The sequence below is a fragment of the Hoplias malabaricus genome, chromosome 10, assembly GCF_029633855.1.
Source record: "Hoplias malabaricus isolate fHopMal1 chromosome 10, fHopMal1.hap1, whole genome shotgun sequence".
Classification (NCBI taxonomy): domain Eukaryota; kingdom Metazoa; phylum Chordata; class Actinopteri; order Characiformes; family Erythrinidae; genus Hoplias; species Hoplias malabaricus.
The window spans coordinates 33,665,723-33,693,303 of record NC_089809.1 but is presented as its reverse complement, the minus strand read 5'-3'; the positions used below and the strand labels follow the sequence as shown (position 1 = coordinate 33,693,303).

Below are 27,581 nucleotides of genomic sequence, written 5' to 3'. Positions count from 1 at the left end.
TGTTTTCTACTTTATATTTAACAAACAGAAAGTCATATTTTCCGTCCCTATAACAACATGAATACAGAGACACATCTCACCATTACTGACTTTCTGATGAGTAAATTACATCTGCACAGCTTTTTGTTTACATGAAAACGAGCAATATCTCTGGATTATTACATCCAGAACACCAGAGCGAGGTGTTACTCAAAATGAACAAGACTGTGGACTTGTTACTGCACCGTTTTATCAGTTGGACCTTTATAGAAATGTAAGTCAGTACATAAATATCTAGTTCCCAGCGATGGCATGTTCCTTTATCAAGTATAGATTACTTGTTGATAAAATGTTAAGGTGTTTGGTTTTAGAAATGTTTAAAAACGTAAATGCTAAAATGTTATCTTGTTGCTTTCTGGTAAATGAGTTGCTTTAATGTCATCTCAACATGATGCTTCAGTTTTGTAGCTTTGTATGAACAGAAAATAACAGGTATTCCATGATCATACACACTGTCAGCAACTGACAAGATAACTTATTTTTATAGTTTTTATTATTGTAAACAAAGGCATTGATATGAAGCACCAAAACTTCTCCATACCAATTACAGGGGCTTGTATTTTGGGCTTTCCTGTATTATAAATGCCAGAAAAACCTCTGACAATGGCTATATGGCTAATGGTGGTCTGGCTAAACTAAACTTGCCTAGTTTCTCTTTGCTGTTGGTATTTTATTTTTTTTTTTCGTGAGATTTTGTACAATGTCAATGACCTGATCATATTTCTTAATTCCCATTATTAACAATGACACATTATTTCTCAAAAACATATCCTGATCAATCCCATTTCAAAAATGAAACAAAATGAAATTTAAAATGATCCTGGAACCTTGTCTTAGGTTAGAAAAAGTTGGTGTTAGTTATTTTCCATCGTTTCCTTGATCCAGTCCAGGTAGTTCTCCACTTTAGTGTAATAACCCTTAAAGTTTTTATCTCCACATACAAGAGGACCCCATGACACTATACCCTTGATTTGGAAGGGTGTTTCGTGAAGCCTTTCCCCTATTTCTGGAATGACCAATGGGCCACCAGCATCACCTTTACAGCTATCCACACCATCTGCTCCAGCACAGAACATATTATCAGTCACCTTCAGATCTGTCTTAAAACAAGGGACCTCTGAATATTCTTCGACATGACCATACTTTAAAAACCGACTTCTTAAACGCTGTTCTGTTGCCCCAAACCCTGAGATGGTTCCCATCCTCCCCTGCATCACTGGCCCATTTGATTTCTGTGGCAGACACACTGGCATGATCTTGGGACTGAGTGGTACTCTTTTAGACATTTTCATCAAGGCAATGTCATGATCAAGGTTTTTCCGTGCAGGGTTCTTCTTTTCAAATCCTGGATGAATTATTATTTTTTCTGTTTCCAATTGAACTGCATTCTGGTCGTGTCCATCAACCATTCCTCCAAGGAACACCAGTGATTTACTTTCATACCCATCCACCACATGAGCAGATGTGATGGCCCAGCGATCGTTGATTAGAGAGGCACCTCCTCTAGGAGACTGCCTCTTCAGGAGCTGCCATGGTATCTGTCCCAGACTTGCATTTCTTCCTCCAAAAACGCTTCCAAATGAAAAGGTTTCTTTGTTCTTGCCACATACTGCAAAAATTATTTGGAAAATAGAAAGGAAATACATAAAGAGTGAGATTTTGAGAATGCTTCATGAATTTGTGTGCTTGTATGACAGTGGATGGCGTCAAAATAAAGTTCTGAGAACCAAAAAACAGAAGCCTCCAGAAGTTTCTCGCTTTTGATGGTGTCGGGATCTAGATAGTTATTGACTGCTAAAGTTAAGCCCCACCCACTCAGCCCATTCTGCACACTCTAACCCTGATTGGAAAATGACTCTAAGTTTCTATGACGAACTGTGCATTATTAAAAGACATAATCGTTAAAAATATCTGATGTTGCTTACCTGTGTTTGAACTAGAATCTGCTGGGTGGGCGGGGCTTAACTTCAGAAACCAATGATCTACCCCGACCTCGTCAAAAATCAAAAGTGAGAAACTTCTGTAGGCAACAGTGAGTCTGAGAGAAGCACAACGGAGAAAAGGCGGAATGAAAGCGAAAACGTATTCTTCAAGGATATTCAACTCAAAATAGACGATTATATACAAACCTGTTTTTATAGCTCTCAGTATTAATGAGAGTTTTCTCTTTTATAAAATGACATTTATTGGTTATGGATTCTGCTTTTTGATTCTCAACTAATTTTGATGCCATAACACTGGATAGAGGATAAACAAGAGATGGACAAATAGAGATTATGAATATTTGCTTGGTGATATCACTGACTGCTATACCTGGAATGCATTTAGGCACATCTTTCTGAGTGGAAATATACTCTCCATTGGATTCCCACTGTCCATCAGCATTACAAGAGAAATGTTCTGAAGCAAGAGAAAAGAGACAAGAGTGTATGTAATGTACAGTCGAAAAGTGAAATTTAACATGAAAATTAATATTCTTTCAAATACAAACTGCATATTTTTAAATTGAGATAAACACCCACTTCCAAGAACTCCCATGCTCTACAATGTCTTTACCATTTCCAACCAGCTGGTAGTACTGTGACAGACACTTAATGCTGATATTTTGCCTGTATGTTGTGAGTGGATCCTTCTCTGTTAGAGCCATCAGATCTGAATCTATGAATTTAGGAATCCCACAGTCCACCGCTGAGAGAGAGAGAGACAGAGACAGAGACAGATACAGTGAATAGTGAATGTTGGGGATAGCATTACTATTAAACATAATTAAATTTCTTACTAAACCCTGTATATTACAATATAGAGATGACATAACACAAATAGTTAAATGCAAAGCACCTCATGGAACTGGCCTGAAAATAATGTATTATTTTGACTGGCAACCCTGCGAGCCTTCAACACTGAAGCTGGTATCAGATTATTAGTTGTGTGAAAAGCCTAAATCTTGGACAGAATTTGGTAACTTCTGTCATTGCATTTTGTAAATAAGAGAAAGTGATAGCAGCAGAAATCAGACTGGAAGGTCAAGAATAAAAAGGTTCCAATTACATCTTGAATATTGCATTACCATAGGATTCATTTTTCCCCATAAAAGCATTGCTTTGCCCAGGAGGTGATATTCTGTGGGGGGTTTTTTCTATGTAGTACCCTGCTATTTTGTATCTTAAATATTTTGAACATGACACAATGTGAGTACCATGTTAGAGTAGTTTACAGGACAGAATTGAAATATTCACTGGATATTTTCTCCAAAACCTGGTTCAGTTTTTGTTGAAATAACTTATTTAACATTTAGAACCTAGACAAAATATTACATATTACAATTTTACTAAAACTGGATAATAGAGTATCCTTATAAATCATCTCCATATGTTTAGAAGAGTAAATAAAGATCAGATATACATTTTTCAACTTAAATCTGTTTACCAATATGACATTATTTTTTTTTACCTCGTTTACTTCTCCCCTAGTTCTCACTGAATATTACAGCTTTATAGCAACTAAAAACTTTCTATTTATCTTTTCATATATATGACAAATGTCTTAACAATGTTCACATAAGACTCGGGTTAGTGCTCATCACTGCAGGATAACTAAAATGTTTTAACAGCTGTACAGGTACTTGTGTTAGTTGACTCACGTTTACAGTCGGAGATAGGACTCCACGTCTCATTCCTTTGACATTCAGACTCAAAGGTTTTATCAGTTGTCTGTGTACAGAACAGGACTCATAGAAATGGAGGAAGAAAACAAATAAAATCAAATAATCCAAACAAGAAGACGTCTCTTTAGTGAATAGTAGATCATAAAAAAAAATTAAAAACCTTTAGAAATACTATAATACTCACATTTTTCAGTGTATATCCAGGCACACACTGCACAGTGACTGTGTCTCCTGTGACATATACGTCTTTCTGGGGTGACACAATGGAGTCAGTTGTCACTGTTTCAGGGCACTCCATTACTGTCAGACATTACAAGACCCAGCATCATTTAAATGTCAGAGACTGACAATAAAGAACACATAGAAATCTTAAAAATGTGATTAATCATACAGGGAGCAACAAGATCTCTAGAGACAAGCTGTGCAAGTTACCTTTGGCGCTGTAGTGGAGCTTGAAGCCCTGGTTGATACCTCCTTGTTCTGTATTAAAGAGAACCTCAACACTCTGGGCAGCTGTGTTAATGGCAGCAGGTACATTCTGACCACAAAAGGGTCCAAAAGTTTTAGAGCCTGCCTTTATCTGAAGAGGTTGTGGCAAAAGGTCAAGAATTACTTAAAGTTGCATGAGTTTAGTGGAACTAAGAATTGGAATAAGAACAAAAAGCTCAAATTTCAGAACAAAAAGTGAAACACAGCCTCATCTTTATAAAAGTAATTAAATCCAGGATCCAAACCATCTTTTATATGCACAGCTCTAAAGTGAAATATGAGGCACAACCCACTGTGAGGGAATCTTTGGTGCAGTTGGCAGAAGGTTGAATGTCCACGTGGATGAAAGTCAGCTGGATCTTGTATCCGTGAGGAACTTTAAGGTACCACCTCATATGGAGATCCGATGAGTAAGGTTCAGGGAACATTGGAGACTGCAGATGACCATACATTGCTACCTTGCACTCACACAAACTCATCCACAGCAGACTGAGTAGAGAGGGATATTGAAATAATGTAGCAAACGTATAAATGTTAAATGACTAAATGATAAAATGAATGCACAATAACACCCATTACATCTGTACTATATTCAAACATCAGTGCATAATACCTCACATTCACCCCTGACAGAAGAGAAAGTTATCTGTTGATACAGAGGTATTCTTGCAGTTGTCCAGTCTAACATGCCTTACAGGTGTCTATGTTTGAAAAGTTAGTCTATTTAACTTACCTCACTATTAGTTTTATTCTGCCCATGGTGGAAATGTACAGATAAAACAGACTCCTGGAATATGATGTTGAAGCTTCCCAGCAGTTCTAAAATACAGTCCAAAATCTCTGCAGTTTGTAAACAAATGAGTGAGCAATCCTAAGTCTAAAAGTCACAGAAAACAAAATTGTGTTTGACTTGGATGGAGCTGAATAAAGAAAAGCACTGTTAAGAGCTGAATCTCTGTCACATTTTCTTTATAAAACTTTGATTATGACTTCTGTGTATTAAGTGTCCCCATCCTGCATACACACTATACACCAATCAGCCATAGCACTATAATCATCTCCTTGTTTCTATGCTATCCAGTTTTCTCAGCTCCAGTGACCACATATAAGAGCACTTTTGTAATTCTGCTGTGTGTGATCCACTCATAGCAATGCAGCACACACTAACATATCACCAACATATCACCACCATGTGTTTCAACAAGGTGAAAGTGGGCAAATAAAGTAGGCAGATCTACAGATGGACTGCAGTCTATAATTGTATAATAAGCAGTGCAAGATTGTGCAACTGAGAAAACTGGAGCAAACTCTCATTAAAGGTAAGAATTTTTCATTTTTATTTGATTATCTACGTTTATCTTTTTTAGGAAACTTTAACTAAGTGAGTGCAAGTTAGCTGATAGACCTCTTGGTTAACAGTTTCACTGATGTCAGCCACCATAGCAAACCCAGTTAGCTAACTTAGCTCATTAGCCCATATCGTACTACAGAGTGTGGGTCTTGTTGAGGGATGCTGCTTTTGGGGCAAGAGTGATGCTTATTAGAAAGATGCATAGAGAAAAATTTGTTCTTGGGGCAGGAGTACTGTGCTTTTTGGGGTAAATGATGCTTACTTAAACAATGTTTTAATGACTTTTGTACTGTTTATTGCTACACGTAAGGCAGAAATATACTGTGTAGTGTAACAGTGCTGCTCTAATGGAAGGGGAACTGTACTGTAGGGCAGGGGGGAGTGTAGCTACTGTATAGTGTATTACTGTTATAAGGGCAGATAACTGTAGCTATAACTCTGAGGGCAGGAGAAATGTAGCTACAGCTCTGAAGGCAGGAGGAATGTAGCTACAGTAATCCCTCACTACTTGGCGGTTCATTTTTCATTCGCTACTTTGTGGGTTTTTTCAAGGGGGCTTATGGCCGCTATATCATGGATATTGAGGGAAAATCTAGGAAAACCGTGAAAGATGAATAGCCAAAATATTTCATTAAATACAATTAATTCAATATATTTAACAAATACTTTGGTTATTAAATATGAGTTATAATCATGGTTAATCCTTAGTTGCTCTTAGTTGCTAGATTAGTAGGCGAGCAAAGAAGCCCAGACATGTCTGACCCTCGCAACACCCACCAATTCCTCCTGGGGGGTCCCAGGAGTTCTCAGGCCAGCCGGGAGATTTAATCAATCCAGTGTCTCCTGGGTCTACCCCGGGGCCTCCTTCCAGTTGGACGTGCCTGGTATACCTCCAGTGGGATGCGTCCAGGAGGCATCCTCTTCTGATGCCCGAACCACCTTAACTGACTCCTGTCAACACGTAGGAGCAGCTACTCTACTCCAAGCTCCACCCTAGTCACTGAGGTCCTCACCCCATCACGGACAGTACGCCCAGCAACCCATTGGAGAAAGCTCATTTCGGCCGCTTGTATCCGCAATCTCGTTCTTTTGGTCATTACCCAGAGCTCATGACCACAGGTGAGAGTGGGTTTGTAGACTGACTGGTAAATTGAGAGCTTTGCTTTAAGGCTCAGCTCTCTCTTCACCACAACGGTCCAGTACAGTGACCGCATTACTGCAGACGCTGCACCTAACCTACAGTCAATCTCACTATCCCTCTTCCCATCACTCATGAACAAGAATCTGAGATACTTGAACTCCTTCACTTGGGGTAGGATCTCACCCCCTACATGAAGGGAGCATGCCATCTGTTTCTGGGAGATAACTATGTCCTCAGGCCTGGAGGTGCCTGCAAACGCTCAGCTGCAAACTGCTCAAGTGAACGCTGGAGGCCTCCATGTGAAGAAGGCAGAAGAACAACATCATTCGCAAAAAGATTCCACCTCCCGAGCTCCTCGATAAAAGCTTTCCTGTCCCAGGCTACGTCTCGCCACCCTGTCCATTAAAATAAGGAACAGAGGTGGAGATAAGGCACAGCCTTGATTTAGTCCAATGCCCAAACTGAACAAGCTTGACTTACTACCAAGAATGCAAACATAACTCAAACTCTGAGAGCACAAGGACTGTACGGCTTGCCGGAGCAACCCTGGCACCCCATATTCCTGGAGCACCTCCCACAGAATCTCTCGGGGAACATATGACTTCTCCAAATCCACAAAGCATGTGTAGAGTGGAGTAGCAAATAACCACACCCCCTCAATCGTCTGTGAAAAAGTAAAGAGTTGATCCAAGAGTTGTTCCACAGCCAGGACAAAATCAGAACTGTTCCTCCAAAATCCTAGGTTCGACTATCGGAAGGATTCTCCTGTCCAGCACCTTGGCATAGACTTTCCCACGGAGGCTGAGAAATGTAATGCCACGATAATTTACGCATTTTCTCCGGTCCCCTTTTTCAAAAATAGGAACCACCACCCGTTTGCTTATCCAAAGGCACCGTTCCCGAGGTCTATGCAATATTGTTTAGGCGTGTCATCCAAGACAGCCTCACAGTATCGAGTGCCTTCAGTAACTCTGGGTGAATCTCATCGACTTCTGGAGCTTTGCCACTGAAAATCTTTTTTCACCACCTCAGTGACTTCAGCCAATGAAATGGAATCTGACACCCCAGACACTTCTGGCCCTACCTCCTGCACAGGAGGCATGTCTCTCGGGTTAAGGAGTTCCTCAAAGTGCTTCTTCCAATGCCCAACAGTACGCTCAGTCGAGTTCAGAGATTGACCTTCCTTGCTGAGTACAGCTTGGACAGTATCACACCTCCCCCTCCTGAGCTGTCGGAGTGTTTTCCAGAACCTCTTTGAGGCTGCCCGGAGGTCATTCTCCATGGCCTCTCCAAACTCCTCCCATGCTCTGGATTTTGCTTCAGCAACTGCCACAGTTACAGCCTTTTTTCGCCTGCTGGTACCCATCCACAGAATCAGAAGTTCCCCGAGCCAGCCAAGCCCTAAAAGTCTCCTTCCTCTTGACAGCTTCCCTCACCTCCGGTGTCCATCAACGGGTTCTTGGTTTACCGCCATAACAGGCACCAACAAGCTTTTGACCACAACTACATGCAGCTGCTTCCATGATGGAAGTCCGGAACAGGGTCCATTCAGACACCATTCCCCATACCTCCTCAGGAACATGTGAGAATTTCTCTCAAAGGTAAGAGTTGAAATCCATCTGGACAGAGTCATCTGCCGACTTTTCCCAGCATACCCTCACTATACGTTTGGGTTTACCAGGTCTTTACCCGCCATCGGATCCAACTCACCACCAGATGATGATCAGTTGACAGCTCAGCCCCTCTCTTTACCCTAGTGTCCAAACCATATGGCCTCAGGTCAGATTACATGACCACAAAGTTGATCATTGAGCTTTGGCCCAAGGTGCTCTGGTACCAAGTACACCTATGAGCAACCTTATGTTTGAACATAGTGTTTGTTATGGACAAACCATGACTAGCATGTCCAACAATATCACACCACTCGGGTTCAGATCAGGCAGGCTGTTCCTCCATATCACTCCTCTCAAGGTTTCTCAGTCATTGCCAATGTGAGCATTGAAGTCCCCCAGCACAACAATAGAGTCAGTGCATGGAATCCTCTCTAGAACTCCACTCACTACCTCCAAGAAAGCTGAATACGCTGAGCTGCTGTTCGGTGCATACGCACACACAACAGTCAAAGTGTTCCTCTCTGCAACCCACATGTTTACCTATGACAAACTCCAGTTGTATAGCCATCAACCGGGGACTTGTGAGTATCACCGCACCCGTCCAGTGCCTCTCACCCTGTGCAACTCCTGAGTAGTAGAGACCAACCCCTATCGAGGAGTTTGGTTCCAGAGCTTACACTGTGTGTAAAGGTGAGCCCAACTATATCTAGTTGGTATCTCTCAACCTCACGCAGCAGCTTTGGCTCTTTCCCCCTCAGTGAAGTTACATTCCAGGTACCAAGAACCAGTTTATACTGACAAGTTCCATGACACCAGGGGCCCCTTCGCCATCGCTCTGTGCCCGATGGTCATTGCACAGCACCACTACTCTGGATCTTGTGGGTGGTGAGTCCACATGATCCTCTCATGCTGTCATTTCGGCCTGAGCCCGGCCGGGTTACGTGGGCTGCCTGGCCACCAGGTGCTCGCCGTCGGACACTAACCCCAGGCCTGGCTCCAGGAGTAGGTCCGGGTAACCCTCTCCCAGACAGGGTACACTGAGTTGTAATGGTTGTACTCATAGGGATGCTTCTTTGAATTTTTGTTTTCAAATTGAATATAACCTTACCTTAATGTGTTTCACACACACACTAATGACATTTATGGTTTATTCAGTATTTTGCTAGTTTTGTAAAATTACCACACATTTATATAGCAATAGAACAGCAGCAATAGAAGTTATTAGTTTCACACTATAATATACCATGAAAAGTGATGTTCATTGTACTATGTTCATTTGTTTATTACCAGTATTGAAAAAAATCCAAACCAAGGGGGGATGAAGACTGATATGACCAAAAATAATTTAGTAATGGTATTTATTACGTTGGATACTACAAAAACAAACAATGTTTTGTGACTTTTCTACCACAAGCAACTCCTCTTTCTCAGTCCTTTATGAGTCATTGTAATTGATTACAGTCTTAGTCACAACATACAAGTAACTGTTCTGCTCTCAAAACATGTTAAAGTAAAAATATTCATGAAGCCAGTTTAGGTACTTTAGTAGTGTCTCAAAACAGGAATTGCTTTATAGTTACAGTTTCCCCGCATCCATTGACTTTGTTTTCCCATAAATTTATTTTATTTGTTTTCATACAATGTAACGGTATGTGGCTTAACGGTGGGTGGGAAGATGACCCTAAACTTATGCTATGTGTTCTTTATTTCAGATTGCTATTTTTTTTTACCTGTTTGCATATTAACACAGTAAGGTTTTGGTAAAACTGTATTACATTAGCACACAGGCTCTTTCCTTGGTGGGGGTGTGTTGCAGTATATGGTGGGGGTTAATGGTTTTATAGACTATAGTTGATCTGTAATTAATATGATTTGACATGTGTATTAATCTGCCAAATTGCCAAAATTTTACTACAACAGACTTAAATTCAGCACTTTCAAAAACAATGCAAGGAGATTGTCTGTTTTTGTTGCTTGCACCACTCTAAAGCATGGAATTGGTGGTAAATTCAGCAATATCTATGCATCTGTTTTGTTAATTTTTTTAATCCATTTGTGGATTTTAGTGTTAACTTTAAAGGTTTTTAAATTGATTGATATATGTTCAGATGTGGATTAAATTCTGCAAAATCCACCAGTTTATAATTAGAAAATTCAGCAATTTCAAATGTACGTAGATTGTTTGGTTTGGTTTACAGTGGTGCAGCCAAAAAAATCTGATTTGTATTGGCTGTAAATTCTGAAAAAAGATTTAGTTGTTAATTTTCTTTTCAAGCTGTTGGATATCGGTGATAACAAGTGTTCAAATGTGGACTACACTTACAGTAATTATATATAATATTTTGTATTTATGTTTTACTAGTCTAAACTAAACACACAGTCCCACTGATAATTTGCAGTCTCCTCTTGATAGTGGTATTAAAGGATTGTTGTGTCAGGATCGCAGGACAGACTGACGGAGGCAGACTCACTTGCTAAAACACAGTGACTTTATTGAAACAAAAGATAACAAAACAGAAAGAGACTAGCATAACAGATAGAATACTTAAACAAAGAAAGACTGAGACAGAGAGACTTGGACAGAAGGACAATACATCGAGTGAACTAAACTGAGATACAGATACAGACAAACCCGGACTGAGAAAACTAAACAGACAGAGAGAACTGAACAGAGACCTAAACAGAGAAAGCTAAACAAACTGAAAATAGACAGAGAGCTAAACAGAGAACTAGACATGGAAGAGCTAAACAGAGAACTAAACAGAAATGGAGAGCTAAACAGACAGAAAGATAAATCTAAACTGAGTAAAGACACAAACAGACATGAGACAAGAGAGATACAAAGACTGACTTAAAGGGAATGAGTAACATGCAAGACAGACAGACTGGAGATAGCAAACCGAATGACAGACAGACATGTCTAATGTCTCTTATTTCTTTACACTTCGCACCAGCTGTACAACAAAAACATGGTTACGTTGTGACAACGTTGAAATGTAATTCCTCAGAAGGTTGTGACAACGTTGTCTGACAAATTTCTGGGAGGTTGTCACAACCTTCTAAGGAATTACATTTCAACCTTGTCACAACGTAGTGACAACCAAAAACACAACGTTGTGGGCACCAAAAAAATACGTTGTCACAATGTAACCATGTTTGTTGGGCTAAGCTTTCAAATACAAGCTTCACTATTTGGTTCTCCACCAAATCATGCTAATAAAATTATTTTTGTCTGTGAAATGTTAAAAGCTGCTGGCTGACATCAGAGAAACTAATGTTAACTATGAGGTAAACTTAGTTAAAGTAAAAAAAATAAAATAAAGATATGCGTAGATAACAACATAAAAATGAAAATATTTTACGTTTTCTGAGAGTTTACTCCAGTTTTCTCAGCTGAAAAATCAAAATCTAGCACTGCAGGAGAGTGTTTTTTTTGTCTTTCAAATTTTGGTTCCGCCTATTTTGTCCCACCCCCACTACAATTTGATTGGTTATCTCTCTGAACCAATCATTTTTCTTTTTGCCCTCAGAACAAGTTTGTGTAACTAAAACTCCCATCTACAAAAGAACACAGTGGGAGGAACCTTTTCCATGGAAGCTTTTGGTTAACTTCCACTTTCAGGCTACTGTTTCTTTCTTGGTGTTATAGCTGGGTTTACATATAATCACTGCTTGATTTTAACCCTGTCTTACTAACTTCATTACAGACAGATTCATTAGTTATTTTTCTAGTAACTATTTAAAAAAGATGGTTTGAGTGATCAGATTACCCCCTGTCACATTTCTCATGTGTGAAAAGGGATACATTCTACAACAAGTGCATTTTTGGATTTCAGTCAATACTTTTTCTTTTGTGTGAGAGATTTTGTACAATGTTGATGACCTGATCATATTTCTTAATTCTCATTATTAACAAGGACCCATTATTTCTCAAAAACATATCCTGATCAATCCCATTTCAAATGGGAAACAAAAAGAAATTTAAAATGATCCTGGAACCTTGTCTTAGGTTAGAAAAAGTTGGTGTTAGTTATTCTCCATCATTTCCCTGATCCAGTCCAGGTAGTTCTCCACTTTAGTGTAATACCTCCTAAAGTTTTCATCTCCGCATACAAGAGGACCCCATGACACTATACCCTTGATCTGGAATGGTGCTTCGTGAATCCTTTCTCCTATTTCTGGAATGACCAATGGACCACCACTGTCACCTTTACAGCTATCCACACCATCTGCTCCAGCACAGAACATATTATCAGTCACCTTCAGATCTGTCTTAAAACAAGGGACCTCTGTATATTCTTCTACATGACCATACTGTAAAAAACGACTAACTAAACGATGTTCTGTTGCCCCAAACCCTGAGATGGTTCCCATCCTCCCCTGCATCACTGGCCCATTTGATTTCTGTGGCAGACACACTGGCATGATCTTGGGACTGAGTGGTACTCTTTTAGACATTTTCATCAAGGCAATGTCATGATTATAGTTTTTCCTTGAATAGTTCTTCTTTTCAAATCCTGGATGAATTATTATTTTTTCTGTTTCCAATTGAACTGCATTCTGGTCTTGTCCATCAACCATTCCTCCAAGGAACACCAGTGATTTACTTTCAAAATCATCCACCACATGAGCAGCTGTAATAGCCCAGCGATCAGTGATTAGAGAGGCACCTCCTCTAGGAAAATGCTTCTTCAGGAGCTGCCATGGTATCTGTCCCAGACTTGCATTTCTTCCTCCAAAAACACTTCCAAATGAAAAGGTTTCTTTGTTCTTGCCACATACTGCAAAAATTATTTTGAAAATAGAAAGGAAATACATAAAGAGTGAGATTTTGAGAATGCTTCATGAATTTGTGTGCTTGTATGACAGTGGATGTAGTCTAAATACGAGATGGACAAATAGAGATTATGAATATTTGTTTGGTGATATCACTGACTGCTATACCTGGAATGCATTTAGGCAAATTTTTCTGAGTAGAAATATACTCTCCATTGGACTCCCAGTGTCCATCAGCATTACAAGAGAAATGTTCTGGTGCAAGAGAAAAGAGACATGAGTGTATGTAATGTACAGTTCAAAGGTGAAATGTAACCTGAAAATTAATATTCTTTCAAATACAAACTGCATATTTTTAAATTGAGATAAACACCCACTTCCATGAACTCCCATACTCTACAATGTCTTTACCATTTCCAACCAGCTGGTAGTACTGTGACAGACACTTTATGGTGATATTTTGCCTGTATGTTGTGAGTGGATCCTTCTCTGTTAGAGCCATCAGATCTGAATCTATGAATTCAGGAATCCCACAGTCCACCGCTGAGAGAGAGAGATAGATAGATAGATAGATAGATAGATAGATAGATAAATAGATAGATAGATAGATAGATAGATAGATAGATAGATGCAGAATACTACATATATAATACATACTAGAATAGTATGAAATTGAAGAATAAATAAAAGAAGAGTAAATAAAGATCAGATAGTTGGCAAAATTTGCAGATGATGGGAATACACATTTTTCAACTTAAATCTGTATATCAATATGACATTATTTTTTAACCTCATGTGTACTTCTCCCCTAGTTCTCACTGAATATTACAGCTGTATAGCAACTAAAACATTCTCCTTATCCTTTCATATATATGACAAATGTCTTAACATAAGACTTGGGTTAGTGTTCCTCACAGAAGGATAACTAAAAGGTTTTTAACAGTTGTACAGGTACTTGTGTTAGTTGACTCACGTTTACAGTGGGAGACAGGACTCCACATGCCATTACTCTGACATTCAGACTCAAAGGTTTTATCAATTGTCTGTGTACAGAACAGGACTCATAGAAATGGAGGAAGAAAACAAATAAAATCAAATAATCCAAACAAGAAGACATCTCTTTAGTGAATAGTAGATCATAAAACTAATTAAAAACCTTTAGAAATACTATAATACTCACATTTTCCAGTGTATATCCAGGCACACACTGCACAGTGACTGTGTCTCCTGTGACATATACATCTTTCTGGGGTGACACAATGGAGTCAGTTGTCACTGTTTCAGGGCACTCCATTACTGTCAGACATTACAAGACCAAGCATCATTTTAAATGTCAGAGACTGACAATACAGAAAACATAGAAATCTTAGAAATGTGATTAATCATACAGGGAGCAGCAAGATCTCTAGAGACAAGCTGTGCAAGTTACCTTTGGTGCTGTAGTGGAGCTTGAAGCCCTGGTTGATACCTCCTTGTTCTGTATTAAAGAGAACCTCAACACTCTGGGCAGCTGTGTTAATGGCAGCAGGTACATTCTGACCACAAAAGGGTCCAAAAGTTTTAGAGCCTGCCTTTATCTGAAGAGGTTGAGGCAAAAGGTCAATAATTACTTAAAGTTGCATGAATTTAGTGGAACTAAGAATTGGAATGAGAACAAAAAAACTCTAATTTCAGAACAAAAAGCGAAACACAGTCTCATCTTTATAAAAGTAATTAAATCCAGGATCCAAACCATCTTTTATATGCACAGCTCTAAAGTGAAATATGAGGCACAACCCACTGTGAGGGAATCTTTGGTGCAGTTGGCAGAAGGTTGAATGTCCACATGGATGAAAATCAGCTGGATCTGGTATCCATGAGGAACTTTGAGGTACCACCTCATATGGAGATCCGATGAGTAAGGTTCAGGGAACATTGGAGACTGCAGATGACCATACATTGCTACCTTGCACTCACACAAACTCATCCACAGCAGACTGAGTAGAGAGGGATATCAGAATAATGTAGCAAATGTATAAGTGTTAAATGACTAAATGATAAAATGAATGCACAATAACACCCATTAAATCTGTACTATATTCAAACATCAGTGCATAATACCTCACATTCACCCCTGACAGAAGAGAAAGTTATCTGTTTATACAGAGGTATTCTTTCTGTTGTCCAGTCTAACATGCCTTACAGGTGTCTGTGTTTGAAAAGTTAGTCTATATAACTTACCTTACTATTAGTTTTATTCTGCCCATGGTGGAAATGTACAGATACAACAGACTCCTGGAACATGATGTTGAAGCTTCCCAGCAGTTCTAAAACACAGTCCAAAATCTCTGCAGTTTGTAAACAAATGAGTGAGCAATCCTAAGTCTAAAAGTCACAGAAAACAAAATTGTGTTTGAGTTGGATGAAGCTGAATAAAGAAAAGCGCTGTCAAGAGCTGAATCTCTGTCACATTTTCTTTATGAAACTTTGATTATGACTTCTGTTTATTAAATGTTCCCCAACCAGCATACACACTATACACTATATATTATACATCAGCCATAGCGTTATAATCATCTCCTTTTTTCTATGCTATCCAACCATTTTCTCAGCTCCACTGACCACATACAAGAGCACTTTTGTAATTCTGCAGTGTCTGATCCACTCATAGCAATGAAGCACACAAACAACATATCACCATGTGTTTCAACAGGGTGAAAGTGGGCCAACAATGTCAGCAGATCTAAAGATGGACTGTAGTGTATAATTGTATAACTACAAAGTGGTCTTCTGTGGTCAGTGGAGCTGAGAGACTGGAGAGAGTTTGTGTAGAAACAATGAGGTGGCCATAATATAGTGGATTTGCATATGTCCAAAAGTTTGTAGTGTGGTGGAAAATTGTGACAGAAATGAAAAACTGAGTGTCTGAGTCGGTATCAAAGTGAGTAACAAATTTATTGGAGTAAGGAAATGCAATGCATAGACCCTTCTAATCTCCTTCCTGGGACAGTTTCAACACACATGCGGAGGGTACCTAACCAGGACAATAGGCGAGGCATAAGGACTACAGCTTTCCTGAATAACCTGATTCTTAAGCAGCAGCTGAATGTGAGCCTTAACAGCATCATAGTCAGATGGCGGGATGCGTCTGTACCTCTGTCTTACTGGCACACCAACAAAGGAATGTCATGGGAAATTAAACCCGTACAGCCAATATCCCCTTCAAAGGAAGAGAACACTGTAGCATACCTACAGAGAAGGGACCATACCCTTTCCTGATCTACTTGGGACAAAACAGACAGATCCAATGCCTCAACCCTAAAAACAACTCTAGTGCAACCCACATTTACCACGGGCACATATACGGTTTCTCGGACTACCTTGACTAGGGATACACCAACCAACAGGCCATCCGGTAAGGCACCCAAAGTATCAGAAGAGTCAACCAAAACTCCTGTAGTGCACTCACTGAGATAACTGGAACATGTGGCAGCAACCATCTTGAATGTATCTGCTGGTATATGAATAGGTCTCCGTCCCCTAACCCTAGCTACCCCTGAGGCTAGTATAGAGGACCCATCAGAAACCTGATGACAATACTGCAGGGCTTGCTGTCAAGGTGGGGATGAGTTCACAACTGGCGGGAAATCAAACAATGCAAGGACCATGCAGACAGAAAAGTTCCTGATAACACTTTCAAATGACGTTCATGCCCAACACGCCAGGGACTATAGGTGAGGTACTACAACCTGGAGGATCTTTACCAACCAACCACAGTTAGGGAGGGATTTTCCAAGTACCTCAACGGTTAACTCAATGTAGCCTACATAGGGTATTTCTAACCCATTAGCCGCGTGGAGCTGCAACCACAGGCAAGAACGCAAGTCACCCTGAATGTGTTGATGAAAGAAACTCTCAACTATGGTTGAAAGCATCGACCCTGTATCAAGCAAACAGTTTACCAACACTCCCCCCAAGCAAATGGCCACCTTTGAAACATGTTCATTACCAGTCTCTGGTGTAATGCCCTGGATTTTGACAACGTCTACAGATAATATTAGGCCGGCTAGGACCAGTAGGCTGAGAAGAAGCACCTAATCTGGCAATGTTCTGGGCTAACTGATTAATCTGTTCTTGCTGTTTAAATAGCATAGCCCTTAATTCTGTCATCTCAGAAGATTTAGACTTATCTGCAGAATGTTGAGCCTGATAAGACTTCCTAGACTGCAGCGCACACATCGAGGGGACAGAATAGCTCCTACCTCTCCCATTATCAGCTGGCATACTCTCATGCTCCCATGGAATAGCTGCTGCCAGCACCTGCAGCATAGAAAGCACTGGTGTCTGACGGATCAACTGCTTCAATTCCCTACAGAGGGCAGGGTCTCGAACACTCTCCACAAACGAACCAATGTATCAGCATCTGGTACTACATAAGGTGCACACTGCTTTATTTTATCCATAGGTGCTAAAAGGGCATGAAAGTACACCTGTAAAGATTCCCCTTCCCATTGCTTATGGCAAAAGAAGCTCTCCTGCAAGGCAACATATGACTTTGAACACCCATATAAAACACCCATGTAAAAAATAATTAAAAAAGAGAATACAGTAGGGTTTTAACCATTCACACCTAAAAATAACTCCAACAAGATTATTGGCTATATTGGCTCGCCATATGATCTCACCATTTGCATATATTTTAACTGTTTTCCAAGCAGACACTCTCCTATAAAAAGTTCCAATACTACAGACTATACAACCCACACACACAGGTTACCAAAAAAGAAACCTCATAGGGTAGTGACCCCACACACAGCAGATCAAGTGCCCTAGAAGAAGAAAGAAATCTCCCAAGAGGATAACCAGTCAACCTAAAAGGACACTCACGCACCAGGTTGCTCTGCAAGAACAGGTAAAATGCACAATATAACCAGCAGATCATACGACTAAGAGGACTGCAATACCCACAGCCTGTAGCCCAAACACAATCCAAAATAATAACCAAAAGGTGTAGTTCAAAATACAAAGAAAAAAAAAACCCAAAAGAACTCAATAACAAAGCAAACAAGAAAAACCACAAGGGTGAATAATCAAAATAAAAGAAACAACAAGGTAAAACAATATAAAAATGGTTCAACCCCACAAAGTATCCACAAAGGCAAAACAGCAGAAAAATAGGAGAGGCTCTGCTCTACATCACCTGGGCCACCTCCAATGGCAACAACCCAGGGCACCTAATAAAAGGAAACATTTAAATCATAAAATTATAAAACCATCATATAATAGGTGGGATAAAGAGCTAGCCACTTGCTATTAGCACACGTACCCACAGTGCTTTAAGCCCTTAAACCCATCTATATCTAAAACATACACCAGATGCCTAACTAAAATGATGCCTTGATGCAGCTTGCCAACCCGATCATTCTCAGGCACGGCAAAATACACCTAAATCCAACATTTGCTGTTAATTTCCATTCTATTTATTTGACCAAATTACAATATTGGAAATATTAGCTAACTGTAAATAAATAGAAGTACTTTACTCACTCAAATCAACATTTTCAGGAGTCAAATATGTGTAGAGTAATGTCCAAGACTTGCTTGACTTTGAAAGAAAATATATTTTTAAATAAAAAACACTTTTGTTTAAGTAGGTGACAGTACTGCTAAGATTATTGGTGCCCCCTAACTTAAGCCACCTCCTCTGCTTGTGACAGTCAAACGACAACAGTTGCTACCACATTCAGTGGTTTTGAGAGGTTCACAATGAGATCATGTTTGTCCTGTGTTGGTGTCCTACTAGGGCTTGATCTTATGTTTTATTGTTTTACCCAATGCGACTGGTGAAGAGAGAGAGCGGAATTCCACCATATATGGCAGTGGGCGGAATTAGGAGACGGCCGGAATTAGGGGAAAGACTGATACCACAGTAACACGACCCAAACGATGAGAAGTGTGAGCTTAACCTAACACATGCTAACTGTGTATATATATACACTGGAGCTAATGAGCAACAGCATGACCCGGGGGAGAAGGGGGGGGGGGCTGCTCCTCAACTACGGTGGCTGCCCAAGCCCAAACATAACTGATGGCCAAGTGACAGCTCTGCCTGTTACATAAGCCTTGTTTTTCCCTTCTGTCTGGTTTTCTTTCTCCTGTCTCTCTTATGCATCAAGTTGCTCTGTTCCTGCTGCTCTCCCTGGTGTTGCCCTGGTCCAGCCCCTGCTCTGTGCATCCTGTTCAAGATCTCCACCTTCTCTCCTGCAACTCCCTGTATGTCTTGGTTCCTCTCAAGGTTTCTTCCTCATTCCACTGTGACTCTTGGCTTGTTCATAGGAGGCTTGGACCCGGATCTATAAAACTGCTTAGTGACAACTTTAGTTTTGAAAAGTGCTATATAAGTAAAATTTGACTGATTTATTGAACTATATCCACTGGAGTGCTGAATTACCATATGGATGGATGTGATGGAGTTATGTTTGGATGGGTTTGCATCTGCAATCCAGAATTAATCATGTAATGCCAGCAGACTGAACATACATTTGTTTATATGTATATATAAATATGTATACGTTTATGTTATAAAATGAGGAAACTTGTTTATTAAATTTTTGAATCTTGTTTTGTGCAGCACGGTGGTGCAGCAGGTAGTGTCTCAGTCACACAACTATAGGCACTTGGAGGTTGTGGATTCAAATCCTGCTACTGGTGACTGTCTGTGAGGAGGTGTGTTCTCCCTGCATCCATGTGAGTTTCCTCCCACAGTCCAAAAACCCATTGGTAGGTGGATTGGTGAATCAAAAGGATCCATAGGTGTGAGTGTTTCGCCCTGTGAAGGACTGGCACCCCCTCCAGGGTGTGTTCCTGCCCTGTGCCCAGTGATTCCAGGTAGGCTCCAGACCCACTGTGACCCAGACTTGGATAAGCGGTTACAGACAATGATTAATGAATATCTTGTTTTATTTTACTTTATTTGTTTTTGTCTTCTTAGTTCTTCAATATAAAAATAATAATAATAATAAAAAATAATCATCTGGCAGTAGTATATGATCTCACTAATGCTTTCATGATTGAAATTGGATCAGGAAAAAACTCGAGGAATGTTATTGCTGCTGGAAATGTGCCTGCTGAACTATTTATTCATGACTGGTCAAGATAGTGTTATACATTCTTACTGACAGTTTTTTTTTCCTGCAGACATATTAGCAACTTTTTTATATTAATGTAGAAAAGGGTTAAGGGTTTATCTCTGAATGTAGAATCTTTCATTTTTAAATATCATAACCCTACACACACACACACACACACACACAACATTTTTGATTTTGCTTCTGGACTGTGAACAGCTCATTTATAAATGATTATAGATAAAATTTTATTTCCCAATGTATGTATTGAGCCAGTTTGACACAACACCTTAGAACGAATGGGCACACAACTGTTTTATTCTGCCCTCAACTTTTGATTTTATACATAGTCTTGAAAGCAAAGTGGATACTGATTTCGTTGTATTATTAAAAAGAAAAACTGACAACCTTACTCACAGGTTTACCTTCTTATTGAATGTTTTTTTAATCATACTCTCCAAAGAAGGTTTGAGTGATCAGATTACCCCCTTTCGCACTTCTCATGTGTGAAAAGCAATAAATTCTACAACAAGTGCATTTTTGGATTTCAGTCAATACTTAGTTTTTCTAATGTGTGAGAGATTTTGTACAATGTTGATGACCTGATCATATTTCTTAATTCTCATTATTAACAATGACACATTATTACTCAACAACATATCCTGATCAATCCCATTTCAAAAGGGAAACAAAAAGAAATTTAAAATGATCCTGGAACCTTGTCTTAGGTTAGAAAAATAGAAAAAGTTGGTGTTAGTTATTCTCCATCGTTTCCTTGATCCAGTCCAGGTAGTTCTCCACTTTAGTGTAATAACCCTTAAAGTTTTTATCTCCACATATAGGAGGACCCCATGACACTATACCCTTGATTTGGAAGGGTGTTTCGTGAAGCCTTTCCCCTATTTCTGGAACTACCAGTGGACCACCACTGTCACCTTTACAACTATCCACACCTTCTGCTCCAGCACAGAACATATTATCAGTCACCTTCAGATCTGTCTCAAAACAAGGGACCTCTGAATATTCTTCGACATGACCATACTGTAAAAACCGACTTCTTAAACGCTGTTCTGTTGCCCCAAACCCTGAGACGGTTCCCATCCTCCCCTGCATCACTGGCCCATTTGATTTCTGTGGCAGACACACTGGCATGATCTTGGGACTGAGTGGTACTCTTTTAGACATTTTCATTAAGGCAATATCATGATCAAAGTTTTTCCGTGCAGGGTTCTTCTTTTCAAATCCTGGATGAATTATTATTTTTTCTGTTTCCAATTGAACTGCATTCTGGTCTTGTCCATCAACCATTCCTCCAAAGAACACCAGTGGTTTACTTTCATAACCATCCACCACATGAGCAGCTGTAATAGCCCAGCGATCATTGATTAAAGAAGCACCTCCTCTAGGAGAATGCCTCTTCAGGAGCTGCCATGGTATCTGTTCCAGACTTGCATTTCTTCCTCCAAAAACCCTTCCAAATGAAAAGGTTTCTTTGTTCTTGCCACATACTGCAAAAATTATTTGGAAAATAGAAAGGAAATACACAAAGAGTGAGATTTTGAGAATGCTTCATGAATTTGTGTGCTTGTATGACAGTGGATGGAGTCTAAATAAGAGATGGACAAATAGAGATTATGAATATTTGCTTGGTGATATCACTGACTGCTATACCTGGAATGCATTTAGGCACATCTTTCTGAGTGGAAATATACTCTCCATTGGACTCCCACTGTCCATCAGCACTACAAGAGAAATGTTCTGGAGCAAGAGAAAAGAGACAAGAGTGTATGTAATGTACAGTTGAAAAGTGAAATGTAACATGAAAATTAACGTTCTTTCAAATACAAACTGCGTATTTTTAAGTTGAGATAAACACCCATTTCCAAAAACTCCCATACTCTACAATGTCTTTACCATTTCCAACCAGCTGGTAGTACTGTGACAGACACTTAATGCTGATATTTTGCCTGTATGTTGTGAGTGGATCCTTCTCTGTTAGAGCCATTAGATCTGAATCTATAAATTCAGGAATCCCACAGTCCACCGCTGAGAGAAAGAGAGTGGGAAAGAGAGAGAGAGAGTGGAAAGGGGGAAATCATTACTATTAAATATCTTTTAAAATCATAATTAAATGCAAAGCACCTCATGGAACTGGCCTGAAAATAATGTATTATTTTGACTGGCAAACCTGGGAGCCTTCCCCACTGAATCTGGTATCAGATTAGTTACATTGTTCAAAATCCTAAATCTTGGAGTTTGGTAACTGTCATTGCTTTTTGTAAATAAGAGAAAGTGATAGCAACAAGTTTAGAAGAGTAAATAAAGATCAGATAGTTGACAGAATTTGCAGATGAGGGGAATACACATTTTTCAGCCTAAAACTGTTTTCCAATATGACATTATTTTTTACCTCATGTGTACTTCTCCCCTAGTTCTCACTGACTATTACAGCTTTATAGCAACTAAAAACTTTCTATTTATCCTTTCATATATATAACAAATGTCTTAACAATGTTCACATAAGACCTGGGTTAGTTTTCCTCACAACAGGACAACTAAAATGTTTTAACAGCTGTACAGGTACTTGTGTTAGTTGACTCACGTTTACAGTGGGAGACAGGACTCCACATCCCATTCCTCTGACATTCAGACTCAAAGGTTTTATCAATTGTCTGTGTACAGAACAGGACTCATAGAAATGGAGGAAGAAAACAAATAAAATCAAATAATCCAAACAAGAAGATGTATTTTTAGTGAATAGCAGATCATAAAACTAATTAAAAACCTTTAGAAATACTATAATACTCACATTTTCCAGTGTATATCCAGGCACACACTGCACGGTGACTATGTCTCCTCTGACATATACATCTTTCTGGGGTGACACAATGGAGTCGGCTGTCACTGTTGCAGGACACTCCATTACTGTGTCAGACATTACAAGACCCAGCATCATTTTAAATGTCAAAGACTGACAATACAGAACACTACATTCACAGTTTTTCAGAAAATAGAATTAGAAATCTTAAAAAAAAATCTCAGCTTCTTCCAGTAAACCCAATGATTAATCATACAGGGAGCAACAGGATCTCTAGAGACCAGCTGAGCAAGTTACCTTTGGTGTTGTAGTGGAGCGTGAAGCCCTGGTTGGCACCTCCCTGGTCTGTGTTAAAGAGAACCTCAACACTCTGGGCACCTGTGTTAATGGCAGCAGGCACATTCTGACCACAGAAGGGTCCAAATGTTTTAGAGCCTGCCTTTATCTGAAGAGGTTGAGGAAAAAGGTCAAGAATTACTTGATGTTGCATGAGTTTAGTGGAACTAAGCTTTGAAATGAGAACAAAAAACTTGCAACTATCAAATTGTTTTGCTTTATAAAAAAATAAAGTAAAGTAATTTTTGAACAAGAATGGCAATGGATATATTAAATTGCAGTAAGCATGATGCCTCACATGTACAAACAAAGTTTTGAAAAGGGCCATGTTCAACAACACATCACACTACATACAGAATGATTAAACTAAAGAAACAGATTGCCCTTATATTGTGGGAGAAAAATGGGTGAAAAAATTCAAGTAGGTTTCATTCTCAAAACTGTCAGACTTTGGGTGGGGTGCAACCCCTCATTTCTCATTCACTTTCTTAAAAATCTTTATTATAGCTTAAGCCATATATTATTATTGATATTTATTTTAAGATGGAATGCAAACATTGCAAAAGAAATTAGAGAATCAGAAGTGAACCAGTGGTGTCTAGGAGCTCTTCCAGCCAACTTCAATAACAGTAGAGCTCTTAATACTTTAACTGCTAACTGAGTAGCAATGTTCTGTTTAAATGTATGGCATTTCGCAGGCAGCATTATCCAAAGACACTTACAATTCATAATCATGGTACAGAGGATTGCTAATACATTATGAGTCCACCCCAAGGGATGGTTGTGCCCAAGTTGAGAATAAAATGATATTCTTGTGCGTGGAAGGCAGTGATGTTACCTATAAATTGGTTCTGACCAGTTATTTTTATAACACTGTACTAAACTGCCTCACAGTGGCATAATAATCTTCAAGAACCTAGAAAAAGTAGAGGTAGCATAGATGAGAGGAGCGATACAGACTGTTAAAGAATCCACACATTGTCCATCTCTGCTCTCCACATCGAACTCTCCAGTGAAGTTGAGTATAATCTGTTCTCCCTCTTCCACAGACAGTGTGTAGGAGCACTGAGCATTCTCAAAATATGGGCCAGGACTGCCTGGAGGTGTCAGTACACCTGGTCCAAAACGCTCCTCTGTACAGTTTACTAGAGAGAGATAGAGAGAGAGAGAGAGAGAGAGAGAGAGAGTGACTAGTGACTAGACATTAACTTGGAATAAGGGGGTGATCTCATTTTGTGTACTCATGTGTGGCTCTGTACCAGTGCAGGTTTGCCGGTCTTCGCTAAGATAGTATCCTGGTTTACAGCTGCAGCTGTATCCTCCAATGAAATTATGACAGAAATGAGAACACTGCACATCACTCTCCCAACACTCATCTACATCTGTGGACAACCAAGGACAAGAGTCAAATACAGGCTTTTGCCATTTGAACAAACACTACTCCCCATAAACTTATTTGGCAGACACCTGGAAACAATTCCTCCTGCTGAACTTACCCTTAACTGTGTAGAACGCTCTGAAGCCAGTGTGTCTCTCTGTGTTTGAGTAGTCTGCTTTAAAGGAGAGAGACAGACAGCCTCCTGGTGATGAGTGGAGCAAGGGATTGACAGTGGACTGGAGCTGCTCAGATGATATTCTGCCACAGAGAGTTTTGAGGAGGACACTGTCAGCATATACCTGAATTAAGAAAGAATGTGAAGAGAAAACAGAACAGAACTAATGTGAAAATCAGAGGTTAGTCAAACAATAAGCCCAATACTGGCTATTTGCACCTCCATACAAACAACAGTAGAATAATATTTTCAATTTCAGCCTGTCAAACCACAGCTTTCAATTTGTTAGTGTTTTTATATCTTTCTATAAAAGATACACAGTGTATCCTTTACAGTTGGAGGCATAGTCAGCACATAAGACCATTCTAAACACAATTCAGGTGTTAAATCAGAGCATAATATAATATGGGTGGCACGGTGGCGCAGCAGGTAGTGTTGTAGTCACACAGCTCCAGGGACCTCCAGGGATTCCCGCTCCGGGTGACTGTCTGTGAGGAGTTACCACGCGTTAGTAGGTGGATTGGCGACTCAAAAGTGTCCGTAGGTGTGAGCATGTGTGTGTGTGTGTGTGTGTGTTGCCCTGTGAAGGACTGGCGCCCCCTCCAGGGTGTAATCCCACCTTGCGCCCAATGATTCCAGGTAGGCTCTGGACCCACCGCGACCCTGAATTGGATAAGCGCTTACAGATAATGAATGAATAATATAATATAATATAAACATATGAAAAAATACAAAAAACAAACAAAAAAAAATTTCAATGTGAATGTAATAAAAATGTGTAGATAAACATGATGCATGTCAAACCTATGCTGACCCAACATCCAGTGCTTATTACACATTGGAAATATATATATATCTTTGCTGACCACTAAACTTTAGTGATTGTTTTCAGTGAAAAGCAAGGATGTGTAAAATGCTGACTAAGGAAAGGGGAAGTTCCCTTTTATTTGAGCCTCTTTAAGCACATACTGGGTGATTTATAGACTGGGTGATATATTTTCTGTTCTCAAAAGCAAAAATGTAAAGACATTAGACTTTTTAAAACATTGTTTAAAAATATCCCCTAAACGATAAATGTGCTCCTGCCATATTTTGGTCTATTTTCTTTTCTATGGTTTGTAGTTTTGAAGTGTGTGTCTGAATGTGTGACAGTCTGCTCCAGTTTTCACTTTAGTTTTGATAAAGGCAATTGTGTTACTGGAACCTATATGAAGCAGACAAATTTTAGCATATAGAAATAGAAGCAAGTGCCCCAGAAGAGTCTCCAACATGGCGATGAATACATCTGTGTAATTCCAGCATTCAAAGGCAGTTAAATCAATAAGGCTAGATGCTTACGCCTCCTGGACTGCCTATTAATGAATAATAAAGTTGACAAAGTCATAAAAATTTACATTTGTGCCTGCTTTGCTTGAGGTGATTGTGCCCAATGTGTGCAGTTGCAATTGAACTGAGACCAAATAGAGTGGGGTACATGTAGTTCATGCATATTCCTAGTATCAGGTTTGATGAATATTTAAATATCTGGAGTAAGGGAAATTCACAAGTACTAATTCAAGGTTTGGGAAAAGAATGTAAGATGAATACATCTCCAGATAACCCCCATCCCACCAACCACCCAACACACACACACACACACATGCACGCACGCACGCACGCACGCACGCACACACACACACACACACACACACACACTCAATTTAGATTCATGCTTCTACCTTCACTGCATCATTTTCACACTGGACGCTGTCCTCCAGGTCCAAGTGGATGATGGAGAGAGTGAGTGTGTGTCCCTCTGGAGCACATCGCTCCCATGCCATCTTACTGTGTGGTTCGTATCCACCTGGGTGTCCAGGAGAACTCACCCAGCCAGACAAAGGAAGAGAAAAACACACTGGCAAAAACAATACACACAGACTGTGTGGGAAGAGAGGAGAAATGGTAGGGTTGGGTAAGTAAGTAAATAAATAAATAAATAGAGAGAGAGAGAGAGAGAGAGAGAGAGAGAGAGAGAGAGAGAGAGAGAGTGAGATAGAGAGACTTTATTGTCTAGCTTTTTTCAGACTTACTCAATTATGAATTTATTACTTCGATGAAAATAATAAGTAAGTTTTGGAAGTGTGCAAAAAAATCGACTATCACACAATAGTCCCACTGTACACTTAGGGATAACTGAGTACTGTGTCTCAGAACCTTTTTTAAGGATATTTTCTAAATTGCTATAAAATAACACACTTTAACATATTTTTGCTCAGGACATGGAAGGAACATTTACTAAAACCACTGTAAAAGGAATGAAATGTGAACCAACAACAAAAACCAACCAAACAAACAAAATATCACCACAGAACATAAATAATTGAAATAAAGAGAGACAGGAGGAGTATAAAGTAAAAAAGACTGGCAAGTGGAAAGTGAACCATTGGCATAAACCGAGAAGAGGGAAGAAATAAAGAAGGAAGGAGACAACAAAAGACAGAAGTGCAAAAATTAGGCTTGATTCTTCACATTAAAAGCATTATCTCAATCTAAGCCAAGCCAAAGATGATTTACGCACCAGAGAATGATCATGTTGAGACTTGATCAAACGAAGACGAGCCTAAGAAGAATGACCAACCCGCATTCGCTACTGTGTACTTTTATTTTTCTGTTAGTTTAACCTCCCCTTACTGCAAACACTCTAGAACGCACACAC

At 39.5% G+C, this 27,581-nt stretch overlaps 1 protein-coding gene across 1 annotated transcript; it reads right to left on the bottom strand.

Moving 5' to 3' along the window:
- Positions 1 to 571: 571 nt before the first annotated feature.
- On the bottom strand, positions 572 to 27,581 carry LOC136708039 (ovochymase-like). Its single transcript, XM_066682300.1, has 32 exons — positions 27,444 to 27,581; positions 26,605 to 26,803; positions 24,830 to 25,010; positions 24,593 to 24,715; positions 24,294 to 24,478; positions 23,295 to 23,442; positions 22,989 to 23,104; positions 22,782 to 22,851; positions 22,094 to 22,225; positions 21,851 to 21,937; positions 20,936 to 21,687; positions 17,315 to 17,372; positions 16,087 to 16,216; positions 15,294 to 15,347; positions 14,854 to 15,049; positions 14,503 to 14,650; positions 14,254 to 14,369; positions 14,047 to 14,116; positions 13,485 to 13,616; positions 13,242 to 13,328; positions 12,328 to 13,078; positions 8,121 to 8,252; positions 7,769 to 8,036; positions 7,214 to 7,348; positions 6,397 to 6,494; positions 4,486 to 4,681; positions 4,136 to 4,283; positions 3,888 to 4,003; positions 3,680 to 3,749; positions 2,596 to 2,727; positions 2,353 to 2,439; positions 572 to 1,648 (listed from the first exon to the last, which is right to left on the bottom strand). Exons 1-32 carry the CDS (start codon positions 27,455 to 27,457, stop codon positions 894 to 896), a joined length of 5,886 nt encoding a protein of 1,961 aa, XP_066538397.1. The 5' UTR covers positions 27,458 to 27,581; the 3' UTR covers positions 572 to 893.